Source organism: Colias eurytheme, chromosome 9 (assembly GCF_061535395.1).
Source record: "Colias eurytheme isolate Ceu_HAF_F1 chromosome 9, ilColEury1 Martin Lab GWU primary, whole genome shotgun sequence".
In the NCBI taxonomy this organism is placed as follows: domain Eukaryota; kingdom Metazoa; phylum Arthropoda; class Insecta; order Lepidoptera; family Pieridae; genus Colias; species Colias eurytheme.
This window is the reverse complement of record NC_142988.1, coordinates 9877607-9904065: the sequence shown is the minus strand read 5'-3', so window position 1 is coordinate 9904065 and position 26459 is coordinate 9877607. Positions and strand designations below refer to the sequence as shown.

Below are 26459 nucleotides of genomic sequence, written 5' to 3'. Positions count from 1 at the left end.
ACCCTGTCATTCTTATACAAAGGAAATATTTAAAAATCTTTTAGTTACTAGGTAGGTAGTTACAAGCAAAAATTTTTTTAAGTAAAATTATCCCACAGAATTGTGATAATTATTGGTTTCAAAACGCTTATTTTATTTTAATTAATATGTTTATTCTTGATTCAGACGCTTGCCCCTTGGTTTGAATTGACCCGGGTAAAAAATGACCTATGCCACTTATAGCGTAGCTTTAGAGTAGCTTTCTATTAGTGAAATAAATTTCGTGATCAGATCTGTAGATACTTCCGAAGATTACCCCATACAAAATATACTTTCCCTCTTTAGTACTTATTGTAAACTAATAGTGAACTAGTTAGTACCTAGCTATAGCTAAGTTCTGTATAAAAATGATATTATATTAAATAATTATTTTCGTTTGTAATGTCCAAAATAATATTTGGACAAGGTATTATCAAATTGAGACATACAGTAATGATAAATGCAAACATCTATGCTTTAGCCTTGCTTTAGCAATAATGCCGGCCTTTTGTCAAATAAAATTATTTAACGCTATAATAGATTTACTAATTGTTTAGTTCCACTGTGCATTATAATTAAATAATTATAGATAATTAAATATCGAGATTGTGCAGTGTGCTCTCTCTACCTTTAATTATTGTTTATTTTGTCGCGAGAATAATTGTATCTACCTACTTTTTACCTACTTAGGTCACATGTCGATTGTCGCGGTCATTACGATGTTTAGATAAATACCGTACTAGCTGTGTCCCGCAGTTTTACCCGCATTGCTCCGCTTTTGTCTGTCTAAGCGAGATAAAATATAGCATAATATAGCATTCCTCGATAAATAGGCTATCTATCACCGAGAGAATTTTTCAAATCGCACCAGTAGTTCCTGAGATAAGCGCATTCAAACAAACAAATTCTTCAGCTCTATAATATTAGTATAGATATAGATTACAAGTCGGTTGGTTGAGTTAAAGATTTCAACTCCCTTTACCGCAAACGTATAAAGTTGTTGAAAAACGCGATTTCTGTAATGGATAACGGAGCGTTAGTTTTTACTGTGAGATTGGAATTGCTTTAGGATAAAAAGTTGGTACTAAAAAGTAACAAGTAACAAAGTAACAAGTAAAACATACACATAATTTTGTTACTTTTGAAGAAGACTGCCTGTTTCAGACTAGGGATCCCACCCGACTACGCTTCCCCATGTGTAAATCAAAATTATTTTGTGCCAATTGTCAAGGAATGGCTATAAAAATTTATAATCACTTTCCCGCAAATATAAGGAGTTTTAATCTTAATAAATTTAAATGGAGGATAACTTCATTTCTGAAACAAAAATGCTTTTATACGGTGAATGAATTTCTGACATTTAAGATGAACGAGGACTTGGCTTAGGCTTAAATATTGTATTGACTTTTGTATCTTTATTTATTATAATAATATGTATTATGTAAAAATAACTAATTTCCGAACCGAATATTCGACCGAATTATTTGTTTGTAAAAATTTATAATAGCTGCTATAATTTTGTAGGTAATGGGATCTAGTTTTGTGTAATATAAAATTATTTATTATAATTTATAATATATTTGCATGCTCAATTAAGAGCCAGAATGTTTAAGAGTCTATGTAATATGTACCTGCCTAACATCTTTGTAAATCTACATTCTGCAAATAAAGAAATTTGAATTTGAATTTGAAAAGTAACTCTAGACGTAGGTAGTTATCCTCCCGTGTTTTTTATGAATTAAAACTCACATATACTCACGAGTAGAAATTTATCAAATCATCAATAAGTAAAAAGTAGATACCTTCTGCAATTTTCAAAAGAGATCGATTGAATTTGATCGAAATTTCCATATATTGTAATCTTTTGATTATCAGTGATTTAATTAGTAAAATTACTTTTAAATGACACATATGTGCTCGTTTGCCCTCCATGTAGATAAAAACATTATGTTGCTTCATAACATTAATAAATATGCGTATTTATATTCTATTTTTGTCTCAAAACTTAGATTATAATTTATTTTCGTACGTTATATCAAATTTATTGAACGTTTTGTCCCCAGAAAGGAGATAATTTAATTGTTCGACCTACTTTGTATGTTATTTCCTGTTTCAAGTTAACGATATAATATACGATAATGGGCAAAAGTACATACATACTAAAATGAAATTGAGTCCGATAAAGTATATAATATAGGCATAAATGAAATCATATAAGGTATTCGAAGGAGTGTTTTTTACAGTTTGAACAGACTACAGAGACAAGAGGAGAGAGCCTCGATATCTTCCGAGGCAAAAGTTCGTAAGAAAAAGGATAAGGGACTCTTATTATATAGAGCAGTAATTATGAAATGAATACAATATTTAGTTAATTTATTTTAGATTAAAAAATAATAAAATTATTTTACTAGTAATGTTCACACTTGTTTGTCTTAAAGTCCAACTTATTATTAATTATATATTAGAGTGATGTAAAATCCTTTTGTTATGACATAGTTGCGAACGATTATCGTAATTTACATTATAATAACTGCACATTCTTGCATAATCACATCACTTGCAAGCTAAGTTTCTTCTCAGCATCAATAACGACTCCGTAATTGTATAACATTATTGATATCTTCCTGGTCGGAAAACTGTCATTCCAGCAAGTCTACCAGTTTAACGAGATCCCATAACGGTTGTGAAAACTGTAGGGATTATCTCTGTAAATGGATGCTTGTTTTTAAGCCGATAATAATTAACAGTATTAACTCTACATTTCCTACAGTTCTAAACATCTTCAGTATATTCAATAGAGGAAAGATTTGATTGCTTATAAAGTTTGCGAAGGAAAAGTACTAAAATGAAAAAGAGCCTTAACCAATTTTGAACTTCTTTCACCTTCTAGAAATTTGTGTTATTGACGAGTAATAAAGGTAATTTTTGACTTTATTATTATGTTGATTCTAGAGCCAAAGTTGAGCCGGGCTGTTTAGTCCCATATCAAGACTGATCGAACGTTTCGTGGAAGTAAAGATGTACAACTATACTTATTTGTATGCATGATTTGTGATATGTAGATTTACTGGTTCTATTAACAAGAGAAAAAACACTTGATAATGAATATAAATTGTGTAATAATGGATATGAAAAAAACTAAATGATATTAGAGCCTAGAGGAATCTGGAATAGGAGTACTTAGGTAATCAGTAGCTCTATCCTTTGTTCCCTATAACTTTAGAAATGCGGTGTTAAAATACATATAGTGGCTGATCGGAATACCTTATATCTGCTTACTTTATAGGTATTGTTATCAATTATTAACGTAATTTTTACAAACTCCTGGGACATTCTTAAGAGGCTCCTTTTCGATTTTAATGCCTAAGGCAAAATCATTACATGCCAAGTGATAAAAAATACTATTGTGAACAGCTTTGATTTTTATTAATGCAGACCGTATTCATGAAAGTAGTCTTAAGTCTCGACAAATAATTTAACGTAATATAGGTACTTTAATATTTTTCCTTCTACTCACAGACTGAAAAAAATAATACAAAAATAAAGCGCGCGTGCGAGAAACCCAGTTATCGAATTAATGAACCCAAGTCACTGTCAAAGGTGACGACACTGCGAGCCACCACGATCTCGATATGGCTTCCTCACATACTTCTTGATCTTTAACAAGTACGCACATGACGTTAAATAAATTTTATTTTATATAAATTACTAATAATTTACTAAAATTACTAATGGGACAAACCTAATAGTGATAGCTTTTTAATACCATCACCTCTCTGATAATAACAAAGTGATAGTCGCTCAGTATAAATGCAAAGTTAAGGAGAGCGTCCGCGTCGTAAACCGTTACAGTGTGCTCGATTCATCTGGCGACTGGTTCACCAGTGTCCGGTAAAAGCGGCGCGGGAGATGACCGCGCGCAGTCAATACCAAGGAGGTGCTCCGGCTGCACGCACCATGCTGCTCATCCTCGCTTCCCTCGCTCTCGCGGCCGCCGCGCCCGCTACCTACGACCAGCGGCAAGAGGGCGAAGTCAATGTACAAGCGGACGTCCAAAACGTCGTCTTCCTCGTTGCAATTCCACAAAAGATTCCTAACAGCCTATTAGATTTAAGTTGGCTAAAGAGCGCGAAACAGAATCCCAGTGACGAGATCCAGGAGAGGGCCGATGTTCATGTGATGGAGGCGTTCGTGGAGCCGAGCGAGCCCTACCGGGTGGAGATTGGCTCTGAAGGGGAGCGGCGAGCGGAGGCCGACGGGCGGAATGCTGACGCGGATGCGGATGTCGTCATTGCTGGCAGAAGGCGGTTGGAGACCGATGCGCCTGAGAAGGTGGAATACCAGCTGATTGGTGCGACAGAGCAGTGCGGCCCCGACCGTGAGAGAGATCCCGTGACCCTCGTCTGCCGCTCCCGCTCTCAAGTGTCTCCTTCAGACGCGCCTGAAGTCATCCCTGTGCCCTCGTAACATGATCTCTCGTCTATATGATTAGGAATACTATTTATTTGTGCCTGTACGACATACTATGTAATTTATTTGTAAATTAATTTATATTTAAGTAAAAGTTTTTAGTTTTGTTTATTCATTATTTTATTTCCTTTCGTAATAAACATTGAGCATGTTAATTATGATAATACCCATGATAATACTAACAAGAACTATTCAAGTAATGAATAATATGGATGTTTACGTCCTTTGCGTTCATAACTTAGCAATTACATATTTTTAATCTATTACAGTAATAACTGTACTTTATCACGTTTTGTAACCAAGTAGGTAAGTATATGTAGAAACAACAGATATGCGAGTGCGCCGCGCCATCCACAGTTATCTATTCTCGAAAGTGCATATTCCATTGTTAGGTTTCTGGTCACGTATAGTTCAAGTCTAATCTCTGCTAAGAATTAGATACTTAATTTAAATTTCTAAAGGAACTGAAGTAAATAATGTATCCTTATATTAGTATAGTAATCCTTATATTAGTCCATCTATATTGATAGATTATTATGTAAGAGGCAACTAAACAGAAGAGCATTTTGCAGTTTATCATGTTTTATGTCTTGCGCAAATGTTCATACATTATAGTAACGAATGTGCACTCAAGCACCCGGGTAACTCTAAGGTTTAAGGGACTCAAAGTAAGGCTACAATCCCAAATATAATTCAATTCAATTTGTTTTATAAATGGCAGTGCTGCGTTGCCACAATTTTGCCAATGTCACGTTGTGGATAGTTTTACATCTCATAGATTTATAAGAAACTCAAATGTATCAGTCAAGCGCAGATATCTACAACAGAAAAAATGACACACACGATATATATAAATTCCCAACACCAGGTTATCCCAAATATATATATCAAATCCAATTTGACAGCTTAGGTGGATAACTTCACATACTTGTCACATAATAAAATATATTTATATTGCACTAGTAATAGCATTTAGATCAAATAAGAAGCTGGATATGGAATGCAGTGAGCAGTTTGCTAGCCTTCCGCTGACTCATAAAAACAGCATTGGAATCTAGACGATTAATGAAGACTATACTTTTATAGTAAGTACTAGGTATCAGGTTATTTCTTATCATATCTTAATATAATATCTATATACCTACCACATTTTGTAAATATTAAAAATTTCTTCATCGACCTAATTAAACAGAATGTCAATGATTTTTTTTTTATAATCTCAATGTCGACTAATATAATTAAAGATACTACGTTTTTACTGTCTAATCCTCATCGTTGTTCTAAGCCTTTCTTGAACTTTTTTAGTGAAAATTTTATATAGCCTAGCATCAAATGGCTGGAAATTATACTCTACAAACTTTGTGCTTTTTAAATCAACAGGCGTAAGATTTTAAGCATTTGAGATGAACCTTAGTAGAACTATAAAGGATTAAGGATATTGCAAAACGTACAACGATTACCCTTCTCATAAACAATATTTAATAAATTAGTTCATACACATTTTATGTATAGAAAAATGTATTATATTATACAGTAGATTTTTAAATCGTACCATAACATAAAATGTATACCTAATTAATGAAGAATTAAGTTTCCTTAATAATGTATAATTAAAAAATGTCGATTAACGTTTGACCCATATTTAAAGCTCAAGAAGTCGCTTTTATAGAAAGAAAGTTGCGAGCGAAAGTAATAGCCCACTCTTCAGCTTTCCAATTTAGATGTGGGTCATTTTTAGCCGCAACGGTGTGCAGAAACAAAACAAGGATTTATGCATGTCTACTTTTGTCAGTCTCAAATTTATTATCATTTTCCCTACATACATTCATTTTAACTAGCTTTTACGTACATCTTTAGCTACTTTTATTTTTATTTACATGATAGAGCAATTTGAACATTGTCTTATTTTTAATACGAAGCAATCAAAACTTAATAAATATTATTTTGCGTTGTGAGTTAAATAGCGTATGTACACTATGTATTTAATTGCATAGGCAATTAGTTATAGAACTAATTACACAGATTTTCATTAATATCAAGGCGACATTTAATGATTTGTTTTGAGTTGAACGGTCCAATCAGTTCTGTGCCGACCGAGGGCCTGCGCGAACGCAACTTGTGATCCATAGTACTGGTTAAATATAAAAAAATATAAACTTCAATTTAGGTCATAACTGTTGGTATACAGTTAACAATAAACAAGATGCCGCTCAAAGATTACCCTTTTGAAATTCGCGATGTAGAGCCGGAAACTTCACATTTGTTGATGAAATATTTTTCAGGTAAGAAACAATATTTTTATACTTACTTAATTTAATAATTAAATTATTCTGTATTAATCAATTACAGTTACCATTTTGATTTTATGGTACAAAAAAATATTGTACAAGTATTTTATAATTTTCCGTCCTTCAAGCATCCACAATTCGGTGACATACTTTTCTTACACAGTTCAAAATCCATGTTGTTCTAAGTACAAATTCATATGAGCATAATATGTACTATCTTGATAATCATAATAAAATATTATAATGTTTTATTCTTATTGTGACAAATTACAAATTGCAACTTTGTAACTGGAAATAGATCTATTTTATGTTTGAAATAACATTTGCTCTATATGAAGGTACCTATATTTTTCCTTTTTTATACTTTATGGGTCAGTTATTTTAAAATTGAATAATAAGGTGGTCTCGAAACACTTTATATATATATGTGGAATATAGTTTACATAGATTAATTCGTTATAATTCCAATCTCAATGTAAATAGATACCTACAAGTACACTACTAGATAAAACATGATTGTGACACAATAAGGCCATAGATTTGTAAACTGGTACATATTACAGTATCTCGTTATATTCCATAATAAACATTAAGTACATATACATAAATATAATATGTGTTATAAAATATTTATTTACTTCATTTACCTACATCTGTAATGATTAAAGTGAAAATTTTATTACATCGTCTCAAACTTTTTGGTCTGTGTAGCGCATGTCGCGTGACGGTCGGCTGCCGAGGTATAAAGCAGTATTCGGAACCGTTCGAACAGTTTCACTTTTACCGTGGTTTCATAAAACCACATAACATTTTTTAAAAGTGTATTTAATCGCAGGAGTGGTGGAATCGATCTAACATAAGAAAATAAAAATTTATCAAGTGTTAACCGTTATTTCAAAGGAACTGAAATCACTAACACAACATCGTAAAGTAAATCATGTAATTGTCTTAAAATTTATTAATTCCGTTAGGTACTTTACGATCTTTAGTGGGTTAATTGTATGCTTGTATTATTTAGTCTTTTTGTGATTGCAATGAAAATTTATTTATTTATTACTATTTACTAAGTACTATTGATGGCCTATTTTTCATCGTCTAATTTAATGAAAATGTAACGTAATTTTGTGTTTAGTTGAATATAAATCATGGACAAAACAGTACCGTACCTATGCATTTCCAGTCACCATATCTGTGGATAATAATAACATGAAAAATGTTCGTCATTTACCTTAATATGTATAAACATGTAATATCAGTATATAATATAGCCTGCAGCTTTTAATTGCCTACTTACCTACTAGAGAAATTAAATTAAAGAAGATAGAGGCGAAAATATATATAAGTATTTATGAAAGTACAGAAGTTTAAAAAACAGAATTAATATTGCGATAATCTCACGGAATTTTGTATCTGAATTCCTAAACAGGAAACCGAACGTATGTGGCCGGCCTAAAATGGTATTTTCGTTGTAGGTACCAATATTACGAAAGTTATAGTTATTTATATGGGTAAAATGTATTAATTACTGTTAAGAGTCTAGACTAGACTTCGGATTACAATTTTTATATCTTCACAATTATTGTTTCCTTATTTACAGTTAAGTAGATTTTAGATAATTTTATTATAAACAAACAACGATGACATGGTTTAAATAACATTATCTTGTCGTCCTGAAGATAATTAACGAGTGAATATTATTTATGCTTATAACTCTATATTTTATGGAGTGTCCTGTCAATACAGGTTATTTTTAAAAATAATTATAATAATCAATAAATTTTACGAGGCATTATTGTACTACCTAACTTTTAATTATTTTTCAGTCATACCTTTCTTACCTATATTATACTTGTAGTTTTTTTTTTAATAAACTGCGAGTACAAGAGCGATATTTGGACTTTGGAGACGAAATATCTTAGTTTTCTGCCCGATGCTCTTCCCGCGTTGTTTCAAACTTACAAATAGTTCACTCAAACCGGAAATTTTGATCGGAACGAAAAAGAACCGTGATCCACTCTATTTATGAAAAACCGCATTAAAATTCGTTGCGTATTTTTAAAGATATAGGAATTAGGGACAGTCAGGCAACGGGAAACGACTTTTTAACTAGTTTTCTGCCCGATGCTCTTCCCGCGTTGTTTCAAACTTACAAATAGTTCACTCAAACCGGAAATTTTGATCGGAACGAAAAAGAACCGTGATCCACTCTATTTATGAAAAACCGCATTAAAATTCGTTGCGTATTTTTAAAGATATAGGAATTAGGGACAGTCAGGCAACGGGAAACGACTTTTTTTTAATACTATGTAAGGTAACGGCACCAGTCGTGGACAAGCATCCAGTAATGGACAAAATAAATATTAAATTTAAATATTAAGACCAAAATTAACGTTATATAATTTGGCAATACTTAAAATATAAGTTTGGTTCATAAGCTATCAAAATACATACATTTCATCATATTCGGCCAAAATGTTTGAAGATGGCAGAACGTTATGTTTAGTTGCTGCGACTCGTTTCGAAGAAATCCGTTTTTACTAAGAAAATCCTTAAGGAAGTGAGGACACAATTTTGGTTATAAGAATTTTTGTATAAATGTCAGCAAAATTTGATATTACTTTTATTTATAGTAGTTAAGTGTACGAAATATTACACGATTTAGTATCATGATAGGTTATGTTGTTTAAATAAAATTCATCAGTGTCCATAACTGGATTTAATTCTATGGATATATCCATTTATGGACATATGTCGAAAATAAACTTTTTTTAAAGGTATTAATTACATGCGCTTTTCTGTATTGTCTTTTCTTTCTGATTAATAATATACCTATCACGACCATTTCAAACAAAGGGTTCCAATATTGTACAACAATTGTCCATGACTGGATTTGCTTTGGTTCCTATAATGGACATTGATATTTTTTGTTAAAATTACACTAATGGGTCCAACAACATAATATCTATCTAAACATGAAGAATATATTTTAGAACAATGGGCCCTTTTGTGCTGTGCGACTCGTTCTCGGCTTCATTCTCTATCACTGCGTAGAGAAGTCGCATACTTATGCGTATTGTAACGCATCATAGAGAGTTCTCTGATGAACTGTTTGGATCGTTGTCTGCTGCTAAATTCCACCACCATATAGCACACATGCTTAAATTTCATCCACACCATCTTGACAACAGTTTAAAAAAAGCTTTTTGCCTCGTGCTACAATTTGGAATCCATATCGATGGACCGATCAGATTAAGGCTGCTGGCGGATTCAGATTGGCGATTCACTTCACGAGTGTAGCGGAATGCCAGGAAACAGAGAGATATGGCGGAACATCGTGAAGCGGGTAACATCTACCCCCCTAGAGTGATATGACGAAGAAGAAGAAGTCCCAAAATGGATGGAATGGCAGTACTTTTTTTAGTTATATTTTTCATCCCTGACTTATTGAGAAAAAAAACCATATTGGTGTTTCTTAACGGACATAACTCGTATTTAACGATGCATTTGTCCAATTTTTGCCTAGAAAATGGAAATTAAGACTGTTTTAAATATTATGAGTATGCAAAATAATTAATAAGTACTATTTTTTATAAATACATCCCCGATTTATTGTATTCCAATCATCATTTTCAAGATTCTATGGATAACTATAAGTCTTCTCCAAGTGTAAATAACTGGAGAAACGACATTAGGTACAGTCCATAAATGGGTGTTCATAACTGGATGTTGTCCAAAACTGGGTGTCCATCATTAGATTTTTCACTGTCCAACACTGGTGCAAAAAAGTGGTTTTTTAATTTATAAATAACTTCATTATTTATGCATTGTAATCTTTTTTCTAACATTGGTTACGTTAAACTAACATTGAACTAAAGGTATAACTAAACAATATCCAATAAAGTTAAAAAACCTACGAGAAATTTGCAAAAAACTTCAATTTTTTCCTTAATCTGTACAAGACTGGTGCCGTTACGTTACCTAGGTAGTGATTTTCGAAATTGTACTTGAACATCATAATCTAACAAATTAAATATCATCAGTATAAATTAAAAATTATTCAATTTCAAAAAGTTATAAATTGTTGTTCTTGAATATATAATATTATAATAGTTTTAAATCTCTGGGTCTCCTGTCGGATATCTAGTAAAATCAATTCTATATCTATGACCTTTGCTTTAAGATTTTTATATGTAAGTACACAACTACACACAGAACACAAGCTTTTAACAAAATATGACAGGAAATATGAATACTGAAATAAATCACGATTGACAATTATTGTTCTCGTTTTGAATTAAAAAAAAAATATTTAACTATTTGACCTAGCTATGCAAGATTGAGTTCTATATTGTAGTTAAATAACATTCACTCAATCAAATCGAAGGTTACTTGTTTTTCATTCTATAACAGTTAACAAAATTACTTCCTCATCGATTTTCCATTTTTTTTGTAGAAGGGAAGTCTGTGCTTTATGTCCATAACGCTCTGGCGTGACTATCTCGGTACATATTTCCTACTTCCAGTATGAGTTATGAGCTTATAACCCATGTTTAATATCAATTATATTATCTTCATCATTTAATATTACCTACTTAGTTTTTAACAATAATCGAAATGAATGATCGTAAGACAGGATTTTTATTTGTGCTTGGTGACCCATTGGTGAATAACTATGTACCTATCTGCAATACATAACTACCACGTCAAATTGATTTTAATATTTATTATTTGATTTTAATGACATCGTTAACGACCCAACGTAGATTACTATAGTATAAGTTAAACCCATTTATTTAAGACTCTCAAAAATCTCATGTTATTAAAATATTGCCTCCAATAGCCAATTCAATTGCAATTTTGTTTGCCCTCGAAATATTTTGTATTTTTTCAACAATTCAATGAAGCTCCGCTCCCATTTGAATTGATGTGATAAATTAATGTAAATTATGTTTGTTCTACACAAAAAAAAATTATTTATTAAGCCAAACCAACAGTAAATACATACAAATCTTGCGAGCTTAAATCTAGAAATATATATGTAAATGTTAAGGATGTATCCACCAATTATAGGTATAGTAAGGACAAATTAATTTTTATATCTTAAACTTACTTAAATAGTACCAACTAAATCAACACAACGTTTACGTTAATTTTTGTTTTGACTAACGTACTACTATCTTTAAAGTAATTAACAATATTTTAATTAAAATTAAAATTGAGAAGGATATTTTTTATGGACCCAGTCGAATCTAAGCTAAGACACAGTACGTATAGGTATATATATGTGAGTACTCTTTTTACCGTGCTTATGATAAGCTCGTTCAAACAAAGAGTCAAACAAACAAAATCTAGCTTTACAATAATAGTTTCTACCTAATATACTTAGTATATAATGCAATGGCATGAATTGTTCATATTGCATGCGCCAATCATAATACTGATAACTCCTACGCATAACGATTAACTCTCAAGAATTATTCATAGAGTATGTAATTAACTTAGATCTATGCCTACAACAACAAGGTATAATAAAGATGATAAATTCAGGGCTTTATTCGGAAATAACCTTGATCAATACATATAATAAAATTCTAGAAAAGTGGTGTCTGTACAATGAAAATATGTAAAAAAAATTTAGCAGGGGTTATTACTAAATCGATCCCAAACCCAAAACTGTCGTTAAAATTTTTTTTGTCTGTTTGTCTGTTTGTCCGTTTGTCTGTTTGTCTGTTTGTCTGTATGTTTGAACACGCTAATCTCAGAAACGGCTTATCCGATTTAAATGCGGTTTTCACTAATATATTTTGGTAATCTTCATTTAACATTTAGTGTTTATTTCATGTCAATCAGTTTATAAATAAAAAAGTTATGACCATTTAAGTATTCACGGCGAACATTTGCTAAGGCATTCTATGGTACACTATTATACAGTGTACGATAAAACGTAAGTTATCTAATACGCTACAGTTATTTCTGGTGGTGGGGGTGGGAGTGAGGGGGTAAGCTGAGGTAGTAGGGGCAAATTAAAATTATGCTTATTTTTAGGTAAATTTTATACATAAAATGTCCTTTAAATTATGTCGTATTACATATATTTTTAAGCCCCGACCACACCCCGGACACTCCATACAAAATGATCGTTTTGACAGTCACATTGTAGAGACTGTAAATGTGTGTGTTAACGCTTTTATGGTTGGCACATTTGTGACTAGCGTAAAAAAAAATTCGCGTTTTTCTGATGAAATACATCCGTAAACAGCACAATATCTAACCATTTTCTACGAAAAACGATAATCACAAATCCAAAATAATAAAATTACTTTAAGTCAATTTGATTAATGTTGTCAATCTTCGTTGCGTATCGTCCTTGCAGAAAAATATGGCCCATTTTATGTCTGATCGCGCGGGGGTGAGGTAAGTTTAATTTTGGCGGGAGGCGGAGAGTGTCCGTTCTGTAGCCTTTAGCTACTATTATGTATTCTGTGCCCCGACGCAAGAAGATGAGTGATAAGTGTTTGGCCGCTATGTGTGTCTGTGTGTGTGTATCTGTTTGTTCCACCGTAGCTCGCTAACAGGTAATCCGAATTAGATGCGGTTTTTTGTAAGGCAGCATATTTTCCGACGCTGGTTCTTAGATAAAGTGTATCAAAATCGGTTCATCCATTTATTATACCTACCTATAGGGGTAAAAGTGGGAATGAAAAAAATTAAAGTTGTCGAATCTAAGTCATATATATCAAACTAGATTTCCGCCCGCGCCTTCGCCCGCGTTTTCAAAGGAAAACCCGCATAGTTGCCGTTCCCGTGGGATTTCCGGGATAAAACCTATCCTATGTGTTAATCCAAGTTACCCTCTATATGTGTGCTAAATTTCATTGTAATCGGTTCAGTAGTTTTTACGTGAAAGAGTAACAAACATCCATACATCCATACATCCATACATCCATACATCCTTACAAACTTTCGCCTTTATAATAGTATTAAGAATTAAGATTAAGATGAAAGTGAACGTTTTATCAAAATCGGCTCATCCATTTATTTGATATAGGGGTAAAAGTAGGAATAAATAAATGAATTTTATCTGAGGAAAATTCGTATAAGTCAGGAAAATTTTTCTAAGTCCGTAAAATTTCCATACGCCAGGAAAAATTCTATACGTCGGGAAAATTTATACAGATGAGGAAAATTCGTATAAGTCAGGAATATTTCTAAGTCCGGAAAATTTCCATACGCCAGGAAAATTTCTATACGTCAGGAAAATTTCTATACGTCAGGAAAATTTATATAAGCCAGGAAAATTTCTATACGTCAGGAAAAATTTCTATAAGGTGGAAAAGGATAGGTTAGGTTAGGTTAGGTTAGGTTATGTTAGGTTAGGAAAAATTTTCTAAGTCCGGAAAATTTCCATACGCCAGGAAAATTTCTATACGTCAGGAAAATTTATATAAGCCAGGAAAATTTCTATACGTCAGGAAAATTTTCTATAAGGTGGAAAAGGATAAGTTAGGTTAGGTTAGGAAAATTCTTCTAAGTCCGGAAAATTTCCATACGCCAGGAATATTTCTATACGTCAGGAAAATTTATATAAGCCAGGAAAATTTCTATACGTCAGGAAAATTTATATAAGCCAGGAAAATTTCTATACGTTAGGAAAATTTTCTATAGGGTGGAAAAGGATAGGTTAGGTTAGGTTAGGTTAGGTTAGGTTAGGAAAAAATTTCTAAGTCTGGAAAATTTCCATACGCCAGGAAAATTTCTATACGTCAGGATAATTTTCTATAAGGTGGAAAAGGATAGGTTAGGTTAGGTTAGGTTAGGTTAGGTTAGGAAAATTTTTCTAAGTCCGGAAAATTTCCATACGCCAGGAATATTTCTATACGTCAGGAAAATTTATATAAGCCAGGAAAATTTCTATACGTCAGGAAAATTTTCTATAGGGTGGAAATGGATAGGTTAGGTTAGGTTAGGTTAGGAAAATTTTTCTAAGTCCGGAAAATTTCCATACGCCAGGAAAATTTCTATACGTCAGGAAAATTTATATAAGCCAGGAAAATTTCTATACGTCAGGAAAAATTTCTATAAGGTGGAAAAGGATAGGTTAGGTTAGGTTAGGTTAGGTTAGGAAATTTTTTCTAAGTCCGGAAAATTTACTATTTATCGATAATATATTACCCATGTTTTATACCAAACCTAACCTTAACACACGCACACACACACACACACACACACACACACACACACACACACACAGAAACCTAACTATTAGTACATTGAGGTACCTATTTTTGTTGTTGAATAGCCGAATTTTTTTTCGAATTTTCTGAGAAAAGAGAAACGAAACAGCTAATATATATATATAGTTTTAAAAATTTACTAACCTAACCTAACTAATAAATCGTCACACAGAAACCAAACTATTAGTACATTGAGGTACCTGTTTTTGTTGTTGAACAGCCGAATTTTTTCGATTTTGAAAAATTTCGAATTTTCCGAGAAAAGAGAGACGAAACAGCTAATATTTATAATACGATTATAAATTTCGTGGCCAGAAATAATTTAGTTTTAAAAAGCTAACCTAACCTAACCTAACCTAACCTAAACACAAACCTAACTATTAAATCGTCACACATAAACCTAACTATTATTACATTGAGGTTCAAATTTATGTTTATCAAAAATTAACGCCCTCTTTTGTTGTTGTCGTCGTTGTGTTGATTCAGCTTCTTATAGCTTTTTGTGTATCAGTTTGTTTGTTTGTTTGAACGCGCTAATCTCGGGAACTACTGGTCCAATTTGAAAAATTCTTTCGGTGTTAGATAGCCCATTTATCGAGGAAGGCTATATCCATACTAATATTATAAATGCGAAAGTAACTCTGTCTGTCTGTCTGTTACTCAATCACGCCTTAACTACCGAACCAATTTGCATGAAATTTGGTATAGAGATATTTTGATACCCGAGAAAGGACATAGGATAGGTTTTATCCCGGAAATCCTACGGGAACGGGTTTTTCTTTGTAAACGCGGGCGAAGCCACGGGCGGAAAGCTAGTTCTATAATATTTGTGATTGACGATGGGTGATTTTGAACTACAAAAAATACTTATTTATTGAGTTGGAAGGTCAAATAACTTATTACGTAAATTTTTATATGCGTAAAAAATTAAATTATTATCCATCAAAAAGCAACAAAAAATTTTTGCTAACCTTTTAGATACCTACCGAAAAATTATGAGATTATGTACCTAAAACCGTTTTTTTTCCTAGGTGAACTTACGGGATTCGTCCGCGTCGGTCCTAAAGGATATTTCCTACCGAATAAATTCAAACAGGAAGCCCACAAAATCTATAACTTAGAAATCAGGCCGAGTGATGTTTTCGTGGCCAGCTATCCCAGATCAGGTAAACTTACAAAATTGTATACATAATGGCTCAAAATATAGGTTGGTATTTTTTATACTGTGGAAGGAAACCTCCGACGAATAAAATTTGTAGTTTTACTACCTAACTATATTATTTCATAAATTGAATCGGCTTTATGATATAACTAAAATGAAGGTTTGGTATCCGGTTAAGTTAATTTGATGCTGTTAAGTACATACGGCTGATTACCTTGAACACATTTTAATCTGTAGAAACGATTTATTGACATAGGTAAGGAAAATGAAGCTAAAAAGTGAGGATGTACCTACATAGGTAAGTATATCTTCGCTAATTGAGTTTTAGTTATTAGGTTCAGCCTGCGGTTTTGTCCGCGGTTCAACCCGAGAAGTAGTGCTTACCGATATATCCTAGAGTGCTATAGCGTATCCTGGCCCTGTTATAATTGATCTATCTATCAGCTATCTAACTGCATATTTTTTACTTGTGTGGCGTTGCCACTTTTGTTATCTATGTTTTATTTGTCTGTGGCGTTCCGAAGCGGGACGCACTTGACAGAGTTTCAAACGGCTTCGACCGTTAATTTTCTTAGTTAAGACGCAATAGCCACTTCGCGGTAGATACGTAAGCTATTTTGATTGTCTCAACGCTTGCTTGTGATTTGTCTCCTATAACTAGACTCTTTGGTGATACATTCGTATAGATTTAAATAATATTGTAACAGTGAAAGGTTGAATAAATGTTTAATACAATTTACTACTTTCATTCTACGTGGGTAACAAAACCCCATATTGGTGACCCCGACGTGATCGTCGAAAGCAATCTATACGTTTCACCATCAGTCACCTCGTGCTTTCTTCACGGCCTGCTTTTCGGTTGAGCACTGACGAGCTCCCGAGAGGTGGTCTACAGAATCTGTTGCTACGCAATCTTCACGTCGCTAACTGTCGACCTGCTGTCGACACATTGCTGCGCATATTTGAGCGTGCCTTGCCTGCTTGCTGCCTACCTGGTGCCACTGCTTGTGGCTGGGTCCAGGCCCCTGCCTACGTGGTGCATCTCCAAGTTGTGTTCAGTGTTGTGTTATTGTGTGGTGCTTATCATGAGTGAGAGACAACTTATATTAGACTAATAACATGAAGCTTATGGGTTTGGACTTTCAATTCTATTAATACTACTATACTTCTTACATTTAAATAACAATAATTTCAATATAACATCTAACTGTCATTATTAACTATTAATTGCATAGGTATTTAACATTGAATAATTAGTTGTGCATTAAACTAACATTGCATATTCTTTCTTATTTGTTGATCATTTGTTTTGATTCATAATAATATGTTAAAACTAACCTTTGTTAGATTTAGTTAACATGCTTGTATACTAACTGTTATTATGTCATAATTTCTTGTTATAATTTTAAAACTTACATTATATTGTGTGCATTATTTGTTTTTAAAAAAAAAAATCTACAAATATATGTGTTGTTGTATTGTTCTTATGTGGCATGAATAATGTTTAACTTTGTGTTTATTGTAAAATTTTATATACAATTGTTGTAGCTAATCTAAGTATAGAAAAACTTATTTTTAATTTTATCTGATGTTTGTGCATATGAATGTTAGTTTTTAATATTGTTTAGGTTTTTATACAAGCACTACATTAAGATAGTATTTTGATATTTACAAATAATTGATTATATTTACACCCATCCTTCAACGGTTTAAATTTTTAAGTATTTCCTAATTTCACTCTGTCTATCTGGCTGTTACCATGGCTGATGAGAAAGCTCAAATTGAGCAGCTCAAAGCTGATAATGCTGCTTTGCAGTTACAGCTTGCTCAGGGAACTCAAACGTCTCAAATTTATAAAGTTTCCGCTAAAATACCACCATTTTGGCCTCATAAGCCTGCAGTCTGGTTCGCTACAGTGGAAGCCCAATTTGAAATAGCTGGTATAGTGACGGATAGCACAAGATATAGTTACCTTGTAGGTCACCTCGACCAAAGGTATGCTCAAGAAGTGGAGGACATAATTACCAGGCCTCCGCCAGCTGGTCAACGGTATGAAATATTAAAAAGAGAACTTATTAGAAGACTTTCCATGTCAGAAGAAGAGCGAGTGAGGCAGCTTATATCTGATGAGGAGCTGGGTGACCGTCGTCCCTCCCAATTCCTCCGGCATCTGCGTTCGTTAGCTGGAACTACGCTTACAAATGAAAGCATTGTGCGCCAATTATGGATGCGCCGCTTACCTCAACAGGTACAAGCTATTCTAGCATCACAACAAGAACTTGCTCTGGATAAATTGGCAGAATTAGCTGACAAGGTCGCAGATGTAATTAGCCCGAAACAGGTATTCACATCTTCTGCTCCGAATCCTTCCGAACCTTCAGACTTGGATAAATTGACACAGCGGGTAGAGGAGCTGTCGAGACAGGTTTGTGCTTTATTATCCTCTCGCCCCACTACACGTTCTCGATCTTCATCTTCTAGACGGTCACATAGTTCCACACCTTCTCAAGAGAGAGTTTGTTGGTATCACAAGAAATTTAAGAACAAGGCCAACAAGTGCATCAAGCCTTGCAACTGGAAGGCGGAAAACTAGAAAAACAATCAGTAGAGGCGGCATCTGATTGTTTCTCTCCCGGCCGCCGCTTATTTGTCACCGACCCAAATTCTAAGAATAAATTTCTTATTGATACGGGTTCGGATCTATGTTGTTTCCCTCGACGCCTATTAAAGGGTCCACTCTCTTCAGCAGACTATGAACTCAGCGCAGCGAACGGGAGCAACATCAAGACATACGGTAATATTCCCCTCCATCTCAATTTAGGGTTACGCCGGGATTTTCGCTGGAATTTCGTCATCGCCGACGTCAGCACGCCCATCATTGGCTCCGACTTTTTAAGTTATTACAACTTGTTGCCGGACTGCAGACGCAAGCGATTGATTGATGGAAACACCAGCCTATCTGTATGCGCTTCCATCGCACAATCTCAGCAGGACAGCGTGAAAGCTGTGTCTACTGCACACTCGCCATTCGCTGAAGTCCTTGCTGAGTTTCCTGATACAACCCGTCCACCAGGGTTGCCCAGGGTCGTGAAACACAATACGGTCCACTACATAAAGACCACAGAAGGACCACCCGTGTCGTGCCGCCCTCGTCGTTTGGCTCCTCATAAACTGGCTGCTGCAAAGCGAGAGTTCGAGGATATGGTGCAATGCGGCACGGCTCGTCCCTCTAAAAGTTCATGGGCATCTCCTCTGCACATGACAACAAAGAAAGACAACACCTGGCGTCCATGTGGCGATTACCGCGCCCTGAATGCCAGAACTATTCCGGATAGATATCCTGTGCGGCACATTAATGACTTTGCCAACAGTCTTGCGGGAGCTAAGGTTTTCAGCACAGTCGACCTTGTGCGCGCCTATCATCAAATACCAGTATTTGAAAGTGATATTTCGAAGACGGCAATCGTTACGCCGTTTGGCCTCTTCGAATTCCCATTCATGACATTCGGTCTGCGCAACGCGGGACAAACCTTCCAACGTTTTATCGACGAGGTCACACGAGGTCTCGATTTCGTTTTCCCGTACATCGACGACGTGCTGGTTTTCTCACTTAATGAAGAACAGCATAAGGAACATCTTCGCATTCTTTTCCGACGTTTTCAGGAATATGGAGTTGTAATAAACCCCTCTAAATGCGTGTTTGGTGTTGGCGAGGTCGTTTTTCTGGGATATCTCATCAATGCCGAAGGCACACGTCCGCCACAGGATCGGATTCAAAACCTGCTAAATTTCCCGCCGCCAGAAACCGTGCAAGGGATGCGGCGATTTCTTGGAATGATAAACTTTTATCGCCGTTTCATCCCACAAGCTGCACGGTTTCAGGCCCCATTAATAACGGCGATTGTGGATACTAAGGGTAAAGGCGCAAAGCCTTTCCCTTGGTCCCCTCAGCTGTTGGAACAATTCGAGGCATGCAAAAGAAGTTTATGTGATGCCACGCTTCTTCAGCACCCCATCGCTGGTGCGGCACTTGGGCTTTTCACCGATGCCTCTAGCGTGCATATCGGCGCCTGTTTGCACCAACAAGACAAAGGCGAGTGGGTTCCTCTAGCTTTCTTTAGCAAGAAACTCACTCCGCCACAGTCGCAATGGCCTGCTTACTATAGAGAACTCCTAGCGGTGTACGAAAGCGTACAACATTTCCGCCATATTTTAGAAGTTCAGCACTGTACTATTTTTACAGATCATAAGCCCTTGTTGTACGCGTTCGTACAGCGCCGGGAGAAGCTTCCTCCTTCGCAACTGAACCAGCTGACGTTCATTAGTCAATTCACAACAGACATTAAACACGTTAAGGGTGAGGACAACGTCGTGGCCGATGCTATGTCGCGGATCGATGCCATATCCCTAGATCAGGAATATCAACGCCTGGTACAATCACAAAAAAGTGATTCTGAGTTGGCAGACCTTCTTCAGTCTGGTTCTTCCAACCTTAAACTGCAAGAAGTGTCTGTCCCGGGCACTGATATGGCATTGGTTTGCGACATTTCCACCGGAAAAGCTCGTCCTTACGTGCCCCCTGACTTACGACGTATAATTTTCACAAAATTTCATAGTTTAAGCCATCCCAGTGGTAGAGCCACTGTCAGACTCATCACCGAGCGGTACGTCTGGCCTTCGGTTAACAAAGACTGCAAGGAGTGGGCTCGCGCTTGCGAGGCATGTCAACGTGCCAAAGTGTCGCGCCACAATTCTGCTCCACTTGGAGATTTTAATCTTCCACCTGGTCGGTTCCGCCACGTCCATATCGACATTATTGGCCCCTTAACAACATGTGACGGGTATCGCTATTGTTTAACGGCAATTGATAGAGTCACCAGGTGGCCAGAGGTCTGGCCAATGCGTACCATAACGGCGGATGAGGTTGTCGAGACCTTCACAAGAGAATGGGTGTCGCGTTTTGGTGTCCCTTCCATCATCACGACGGATCAAGGAACGCAATTTGAGTCCGATCTTTTTCGTAGACTGATGCAGCGATTCGCCACAGAACGCATTAGAACCACAGCCTACCATCCTTGTGCTAACGGCATGATTGAGCGAGTTCACAGGCAACTTAAGGCTTCTCTTATGTGCCACAGTGACACATGGGTCCGCTCTCTACCGTTGGTTCTTTTAGGCATGCGTGCCGCGTTTAAGGAAGATATAGGAGCCACTGCAGCCGAAATGCTGTATGGCGAACCTCTGCGTCTTCCTGGCGAGCTTCTTGTGCCAGCTGCCGATACTGCCACCATTTTTGATGCTGCTGATTTTGTTTCACAATTTAAACAAAGAATGGCCAATTTACGCCCGATCGCAGCCTCTCGTCACACGCAAACTCCTAGTTTCGTTTTCAAAGACATGAAAACAACGTCACATGTCTTTCTACGAGATGACAGCGTAAGACGCCCTTTGCAACCGCCTTACTCGGGTCCATTCCAGGTAGTTGATCGAGCCAGTGGTGGCAAGACGATTACTCTGGAAATAAAGGGCAAACGCACAACCGTCAGCATCAACCGCGTGAAACCGGCATACATAGAATCTGCTCCAGTGGAGCAACCTGCCGAGATACCTACGGCAAGAAATTCTCCTCAATCACCTCCGCAGCTTCCCGCGCCCATTCCATCCTCACAACCTTATGTCACAAGGTCAGGTAGACGAGTGAAATTTAAGCATCCGTAAAAATTAGTTAATTGATTTGTTTTATTGCTTAATTATTATTATTTTAATTATTTTTTTTTTTTTTTTTTTCACCGTAGCCTATTTCTCTCCGTAGGGGGGTGGTGTGGCGTTGCCACTTTTGTTATCTATGTTTTATTTGTCTGTGGCGTTCCGAAGCGGGACGCACTTGACAGAGTTTCAAACGGCTTCGACCGTTAATTTTCTTAGTTAAGACGCAATAGCCACTTCGCGGTAGATACGTAAGCTATTTTGATTGTCTCAACGCTTGCTTGTGATTTGTCTCCTATAACTAGACTCTTTGGTGATACATTCGTATAGATTTAAATAATATTGTAACAGTGAAAGGTTGAATAAATGTTTAATACAATTTACTACTTTCATTCTACGTGGGTAACAAAACCCCATACTTGTTAACAAAAGGAATCAAGTAATTTTCATTCTTAAAATTATTGTAGGTACTCTAATAGCATTAAAGACTTATCTAAGAATCATCAGCCAGTACATTCACCACTTCAGCATGTGTCAACTAAAATGTGAATTACGAAATAAAACATTGATATTTTCAGGAACAACCTGGACACAGGAGCTTGTATGGATGGTGGCCAATGACCTAGATTACGCTACATCCAATGCTATTCCTCTCACCGAGAGATATCCATTTTTAGAGTAAGTTTAAATATTTGGTTACTAATTACTGACGTCAACTACTTATTAGCCGTACCAGCTTAGATATACCTACCTATAATATCTGTGCCAAAGGAACATAAAATATTAGGTATATTAATAGATACCTACACCTACTTACTTCTTTTGAAATTTGGTTTGGATAAATCATAAATAAAAAACAAATGGCAGTTTTAGCGTTTATTTGATAGAAATACGAAAAAAACATAAGTAACTATTTATAACAGCAAAGCAGCAGGAATTTACTGCATTATAACATTGAATAGGTCATAATATAAAATTCTTTCAGATTCACAATGTGCGTTCATCCTGTTCTGAAACAACGCTTCATAGAAGAAAACAATTATAGCATGAGGAACTTGAAGATGTTGGAGTGGGTCACCCAACCGGGAACTGAACAGATCGCTGCGGCTAAATCTCCACGATTTGTAAAGACACATCTTCCTCTCTCCTTGTTACCGCCGAAAATGTTGGACGGCAAAGTCGTGTACGTAGCCAGAGATCCGCGGGATGTCTGCGTCTCCTTCTATCATCTGAATAAGTCTATGAGGACTCAGGGTTATACGGGAGACTTCAAGACGTACTGGGAATTCTTTATCAGGGATTTGCGTGAGTAATCATTTTAAGTATTGGGTTACTTGTGTAATTACTAATAATTACGAACCTAGTTTTAAACTTGATACATAAAGATATATGTTACGCTAACTAATCCTTCTTTATTTCAGATCACTGGACCCCATACTTCGAGCACTTGAAAGAAGCATGGGAGAAAAGGCATCACCCAAATTTGCTGTTCTTATTCTATGAAGATATGTCAAAGGTATGCTGAATCATGATGAAATATTTAAAATTTCATGACACATAAGTACCTAGTTAACTAAAAATAACACGGTATAATTTTTACAGGATTTACCAGCAGCTGTAAGACGCGTGATGGAATTTTTCGGCAAGAAATTCAGCGACGAACAAGTAAAACGTTTAATTGACCACCTCAGCATTGAAAGCTTCAAGAACAACCCCTCTGTGAACTACGATGTTATGAAAGAACTGGGAATAATGGTTGGCGCAAAGGAATTTATAAGAAAAGGTTAATTTCTGTCCAAGCAATATTTGTTATCAGAAACTTTTTTTATTACTTTATAAAAACAAGGTACCTGGGTCATTTTCAAAATATTTGTACGTCACGAAATTGTCAGTAAACTGTTTCGTTAGGAAATGTCAGGAAGTTGTAAAAGTAAGGCTGTATTCAGAATAAGGTAATATTATATATAAAAAAGTAAGAAGTCACTAGTTAAAAAAAATATATTTTTAGTTACAAAATAATCAACAAACAATCAATTTTTATAATTCTCTGTTTGCTTTTCTTCTATCATAAGCTTCTTTCCATTTTTGTCTTCGAGCTTCTTTTTCACTGTCGAGGTGTTTTTTCCTTTTCTTTTCATATTTTTCAGGTTTTTGCTTTTTTAGTTTCTCAATGTATTTTTTTGCCGTTCAGCACCGGTTAGCGGCATTCTGAAACTAAAAAAAGCTGTTGGATATATGTATTTTGAATAAAAATAAAAACAAAAGTAAGCATCACTCGTGTGGGTGGAACAGCGATCAACACTAAATGCAATAAGGCAAGCGTTATCCCATCAGAAACCACTTGTAAAATTGGAGGCCAAGACTCACTGATCCGCTTTCACTATAAAAAAGTTATCAGATCCCAGGAAAAGTCAAGTCCCTAAGCCCGACTTTACTAACCCTACATCATGGTTTAAAAAAGTATGGCCTGTAGTTACAAAAAAATAATCTTGAGAGATTTATTGTTTTTCTCCTTTTATTCGTTACATTAATTTAACACACATTTTAATATCTTATTTTCATACTTTACCCATGAGACCACAGCTTTACCGTCTACAATTTACTGACGTCAGTAAATGTCAAGAAATTGTTCGTCAGTAACATGTAAAAAATAACCTAAGAAATACTTTTACACAAAACATAATCACATTTACCATTAGATTGAAAGTGTAATCTATTACTCTAGTCATAATTTAAGTATATTACAAGTGCGGTAGGTCAATTCTTCAAAATGTACTTACTTTTGTTGAGAATACGTCGTTAGGAAAATGTAACTAAATTTTTTGCACAGCACACTACAGGACTTCTTCCGTGTCTGGACGACGAACAAAACGGCGGCGCGTTAATGTGACCTTACTTTTCGTGACATGACTAGTGTTGCCAATGATTAGAGTTAGATTCCTCCTCTTTGTGATACAAGAAGTTGGTTAATTATGTCAATAAATCAGTGTCACGAAATTGTAACGATTGATAGGGACATTTTTATAATATGTCATTCTTCGTTTATTTAAGGTAATTTAAATAGTTTAATCTATCAGATATACACTTCAAACATTGCTTTTTAATTATGATACAAAAAAATAGGAAGTTTCATACAAAAATTCTGATAAAAATATTGGTTTTCATTGTCGTCCACATAGGGGACATTAAAAAAATGTATGGAGTTTTTTTTGTTACTTTATTTTCACATTAAATTTATGTAAGAATTTGAATCGCAATTCATTGCTTTTTATTAGAAATGATATGCAGTATGCTTAAGTTTAGTCTGTAAAACGTTAACAATGATTTATTTCAGTCGTAACCATATTTTTTTCGAAGATTTTTGAGGGGGACAAACATTTTGTAGTAATGTACAATTATTTTGAAAACGACTCACCTACATAAAATTGTACCTTTGCGCGAGCGCCGAGCACGGGTAATAAATAATAGTATTACAAAATGATTACAAAATGTTAACTTTTGAAGCATAGAAATAGATAGAAATAATGTCACGGCAAATTACATTTTATTTTATTCTACAGAACACGAAAAAGAAATATAAATAAAACTCCATACAATACATTATTACAAGCCAGTTATTAGACTTCTCATTAGGTAAATCGCACAGTAAATCGGTTCAATAATTTCTACGTCAAAGGGCAGCAAACGTTATCAGTTTAGGTTTTGATAAAATTCAATCATAATAATATAACCCATATATTAAATAATTACAGGCAAAGCAGGAGGTTGGCGAGATTACTTTGACGAGGAAATGACATTACAAGCTGAGAAATGGATCGCTGATAACCTGCGCGACACTGATTTACGCTTCCCCCATTTACAATGATCATTCGCATTTGCCTACTATTTAATATTTTCTTATATTCTTTACGAATCTTGATAGTTTATATTTTAGTTTAATAATTATTTTCATGTAATGTATGTAAATAGTTAATAAGTAAGTGTAAGGTTGTGGATAAAGTTAACGATTTTAGAATTATGTACTTATTTATCTACTGATGCTCAATTATTAAGATGTAAAACGATTATTTTTTTAATAAAAACAGGTGCTACAATCTGATCCAAAGAAATCTCCCTACTGAACATATTTCCATTATATTAAGTGGATAGCAAGGTGGCTTGCTGTTAATTTGATGAAGTAAAATGGTATTTCGAATTATTTATTAACATTTAAATTACATAAGTTTAATGTGTATATAAATAAAAGTATTATGTGTGAAACCTTGTCTTTTATTTTTTTATAAAACCCATGTGATTCAACAAAGAACATCCTGTTCTTTGTTGAATCACCATAAATTATGACCTTGTAGCAGTTAATTCTATCCAGAATAATCCAATGGAAGCAATGACGTTTGTATTAAAATTTTGCAAGAGCCAGACAAAAGAAAGATACACAATATTGATATACAAAAAATATTTTTAATCTATAAAGAGGTTATTGACGTTTCTATTCTTAGTTGTATCCATAGAGGAAAGTAATAACTGGGGTTGTATCGCATAGTGTATAGCAGAAGGTAATAAAACAAATCATGTAGGAAAGAG

General features: G+C 34.8%; 2 protein-coding genes across 2 annotated transcripts; both read left to right on the top strand.

Moving 5' to 3' along the window:
* The first annotated feature begins 3725 nt into the window (after positions 1-3725).
* On the top strand, positions 3726-4599 carry LOC149906064 (uncharacterized). Its single transcript, XM_090105898.1, has one exon. The coding sequence runs from the start codon at positions 3928-3930 to the stop codon at positions 4483-4485; it is 558 nt and encodes a 185-aa protein (XP_089962024.1). The 5' UTR covers positions 3726-3927; the 3' UTR covers positions 4486-4599.
* Positions 4600-6562: 1963 nt separating this feature from the next.
* Positions 6563-26138, top strand: LOC149906063 (sulfotransferase 1C4-like). Its single transcript, XM_090105905.1, has 7 exons — positions 6563-6770; positions 16042-16176; positions 22457-22556; positions 22864-23183; positions 23300-23394; positions 23481-23661; positions 25631-26138. The coding sequence occupies exons 1-7, from the start codon at positions 6692-6694 to the stop codon at positions 25741-25743; spliced, it is 1023 nt and encodes a 340-aa protein (XP_089962031.1). The 5' UTR covers positions 6563-6691; the 3' UTR covers positions 25744-26138.
* Positions 26139-26459: the final 321 nt, after the last annotated feature.

Coding starts and splice junctions, on each gene's coding strand:
- LOC149906063 (XM_090105905.1), top strand. CDS start 6,692: ATGCCGCTCAAAGATTACCCTTTTGAAATTCGCGATGTAGAGCCGGAA. Junction 6,771..16,041: donor GTTGATGAAATATTTTTCAG/GTAAGAAACAAT, acceptor TTTTTTTCCTAG/GTGAACTTACGGGATTCGTC. Junction 16,177..22,456: donor GGCCAGCTATCCCAGATCAG/GTAAACTTACAA, acceptor TGATATTTTCAG/GAACAACCTGGACACAGGAG.
- LOC149906064 (XM_090105898.1), top strand. CDS start 3,928: ATGACCGCGCGCAGTCAATACCAAGGAGGTGCTCCGGCTGCACGCACC.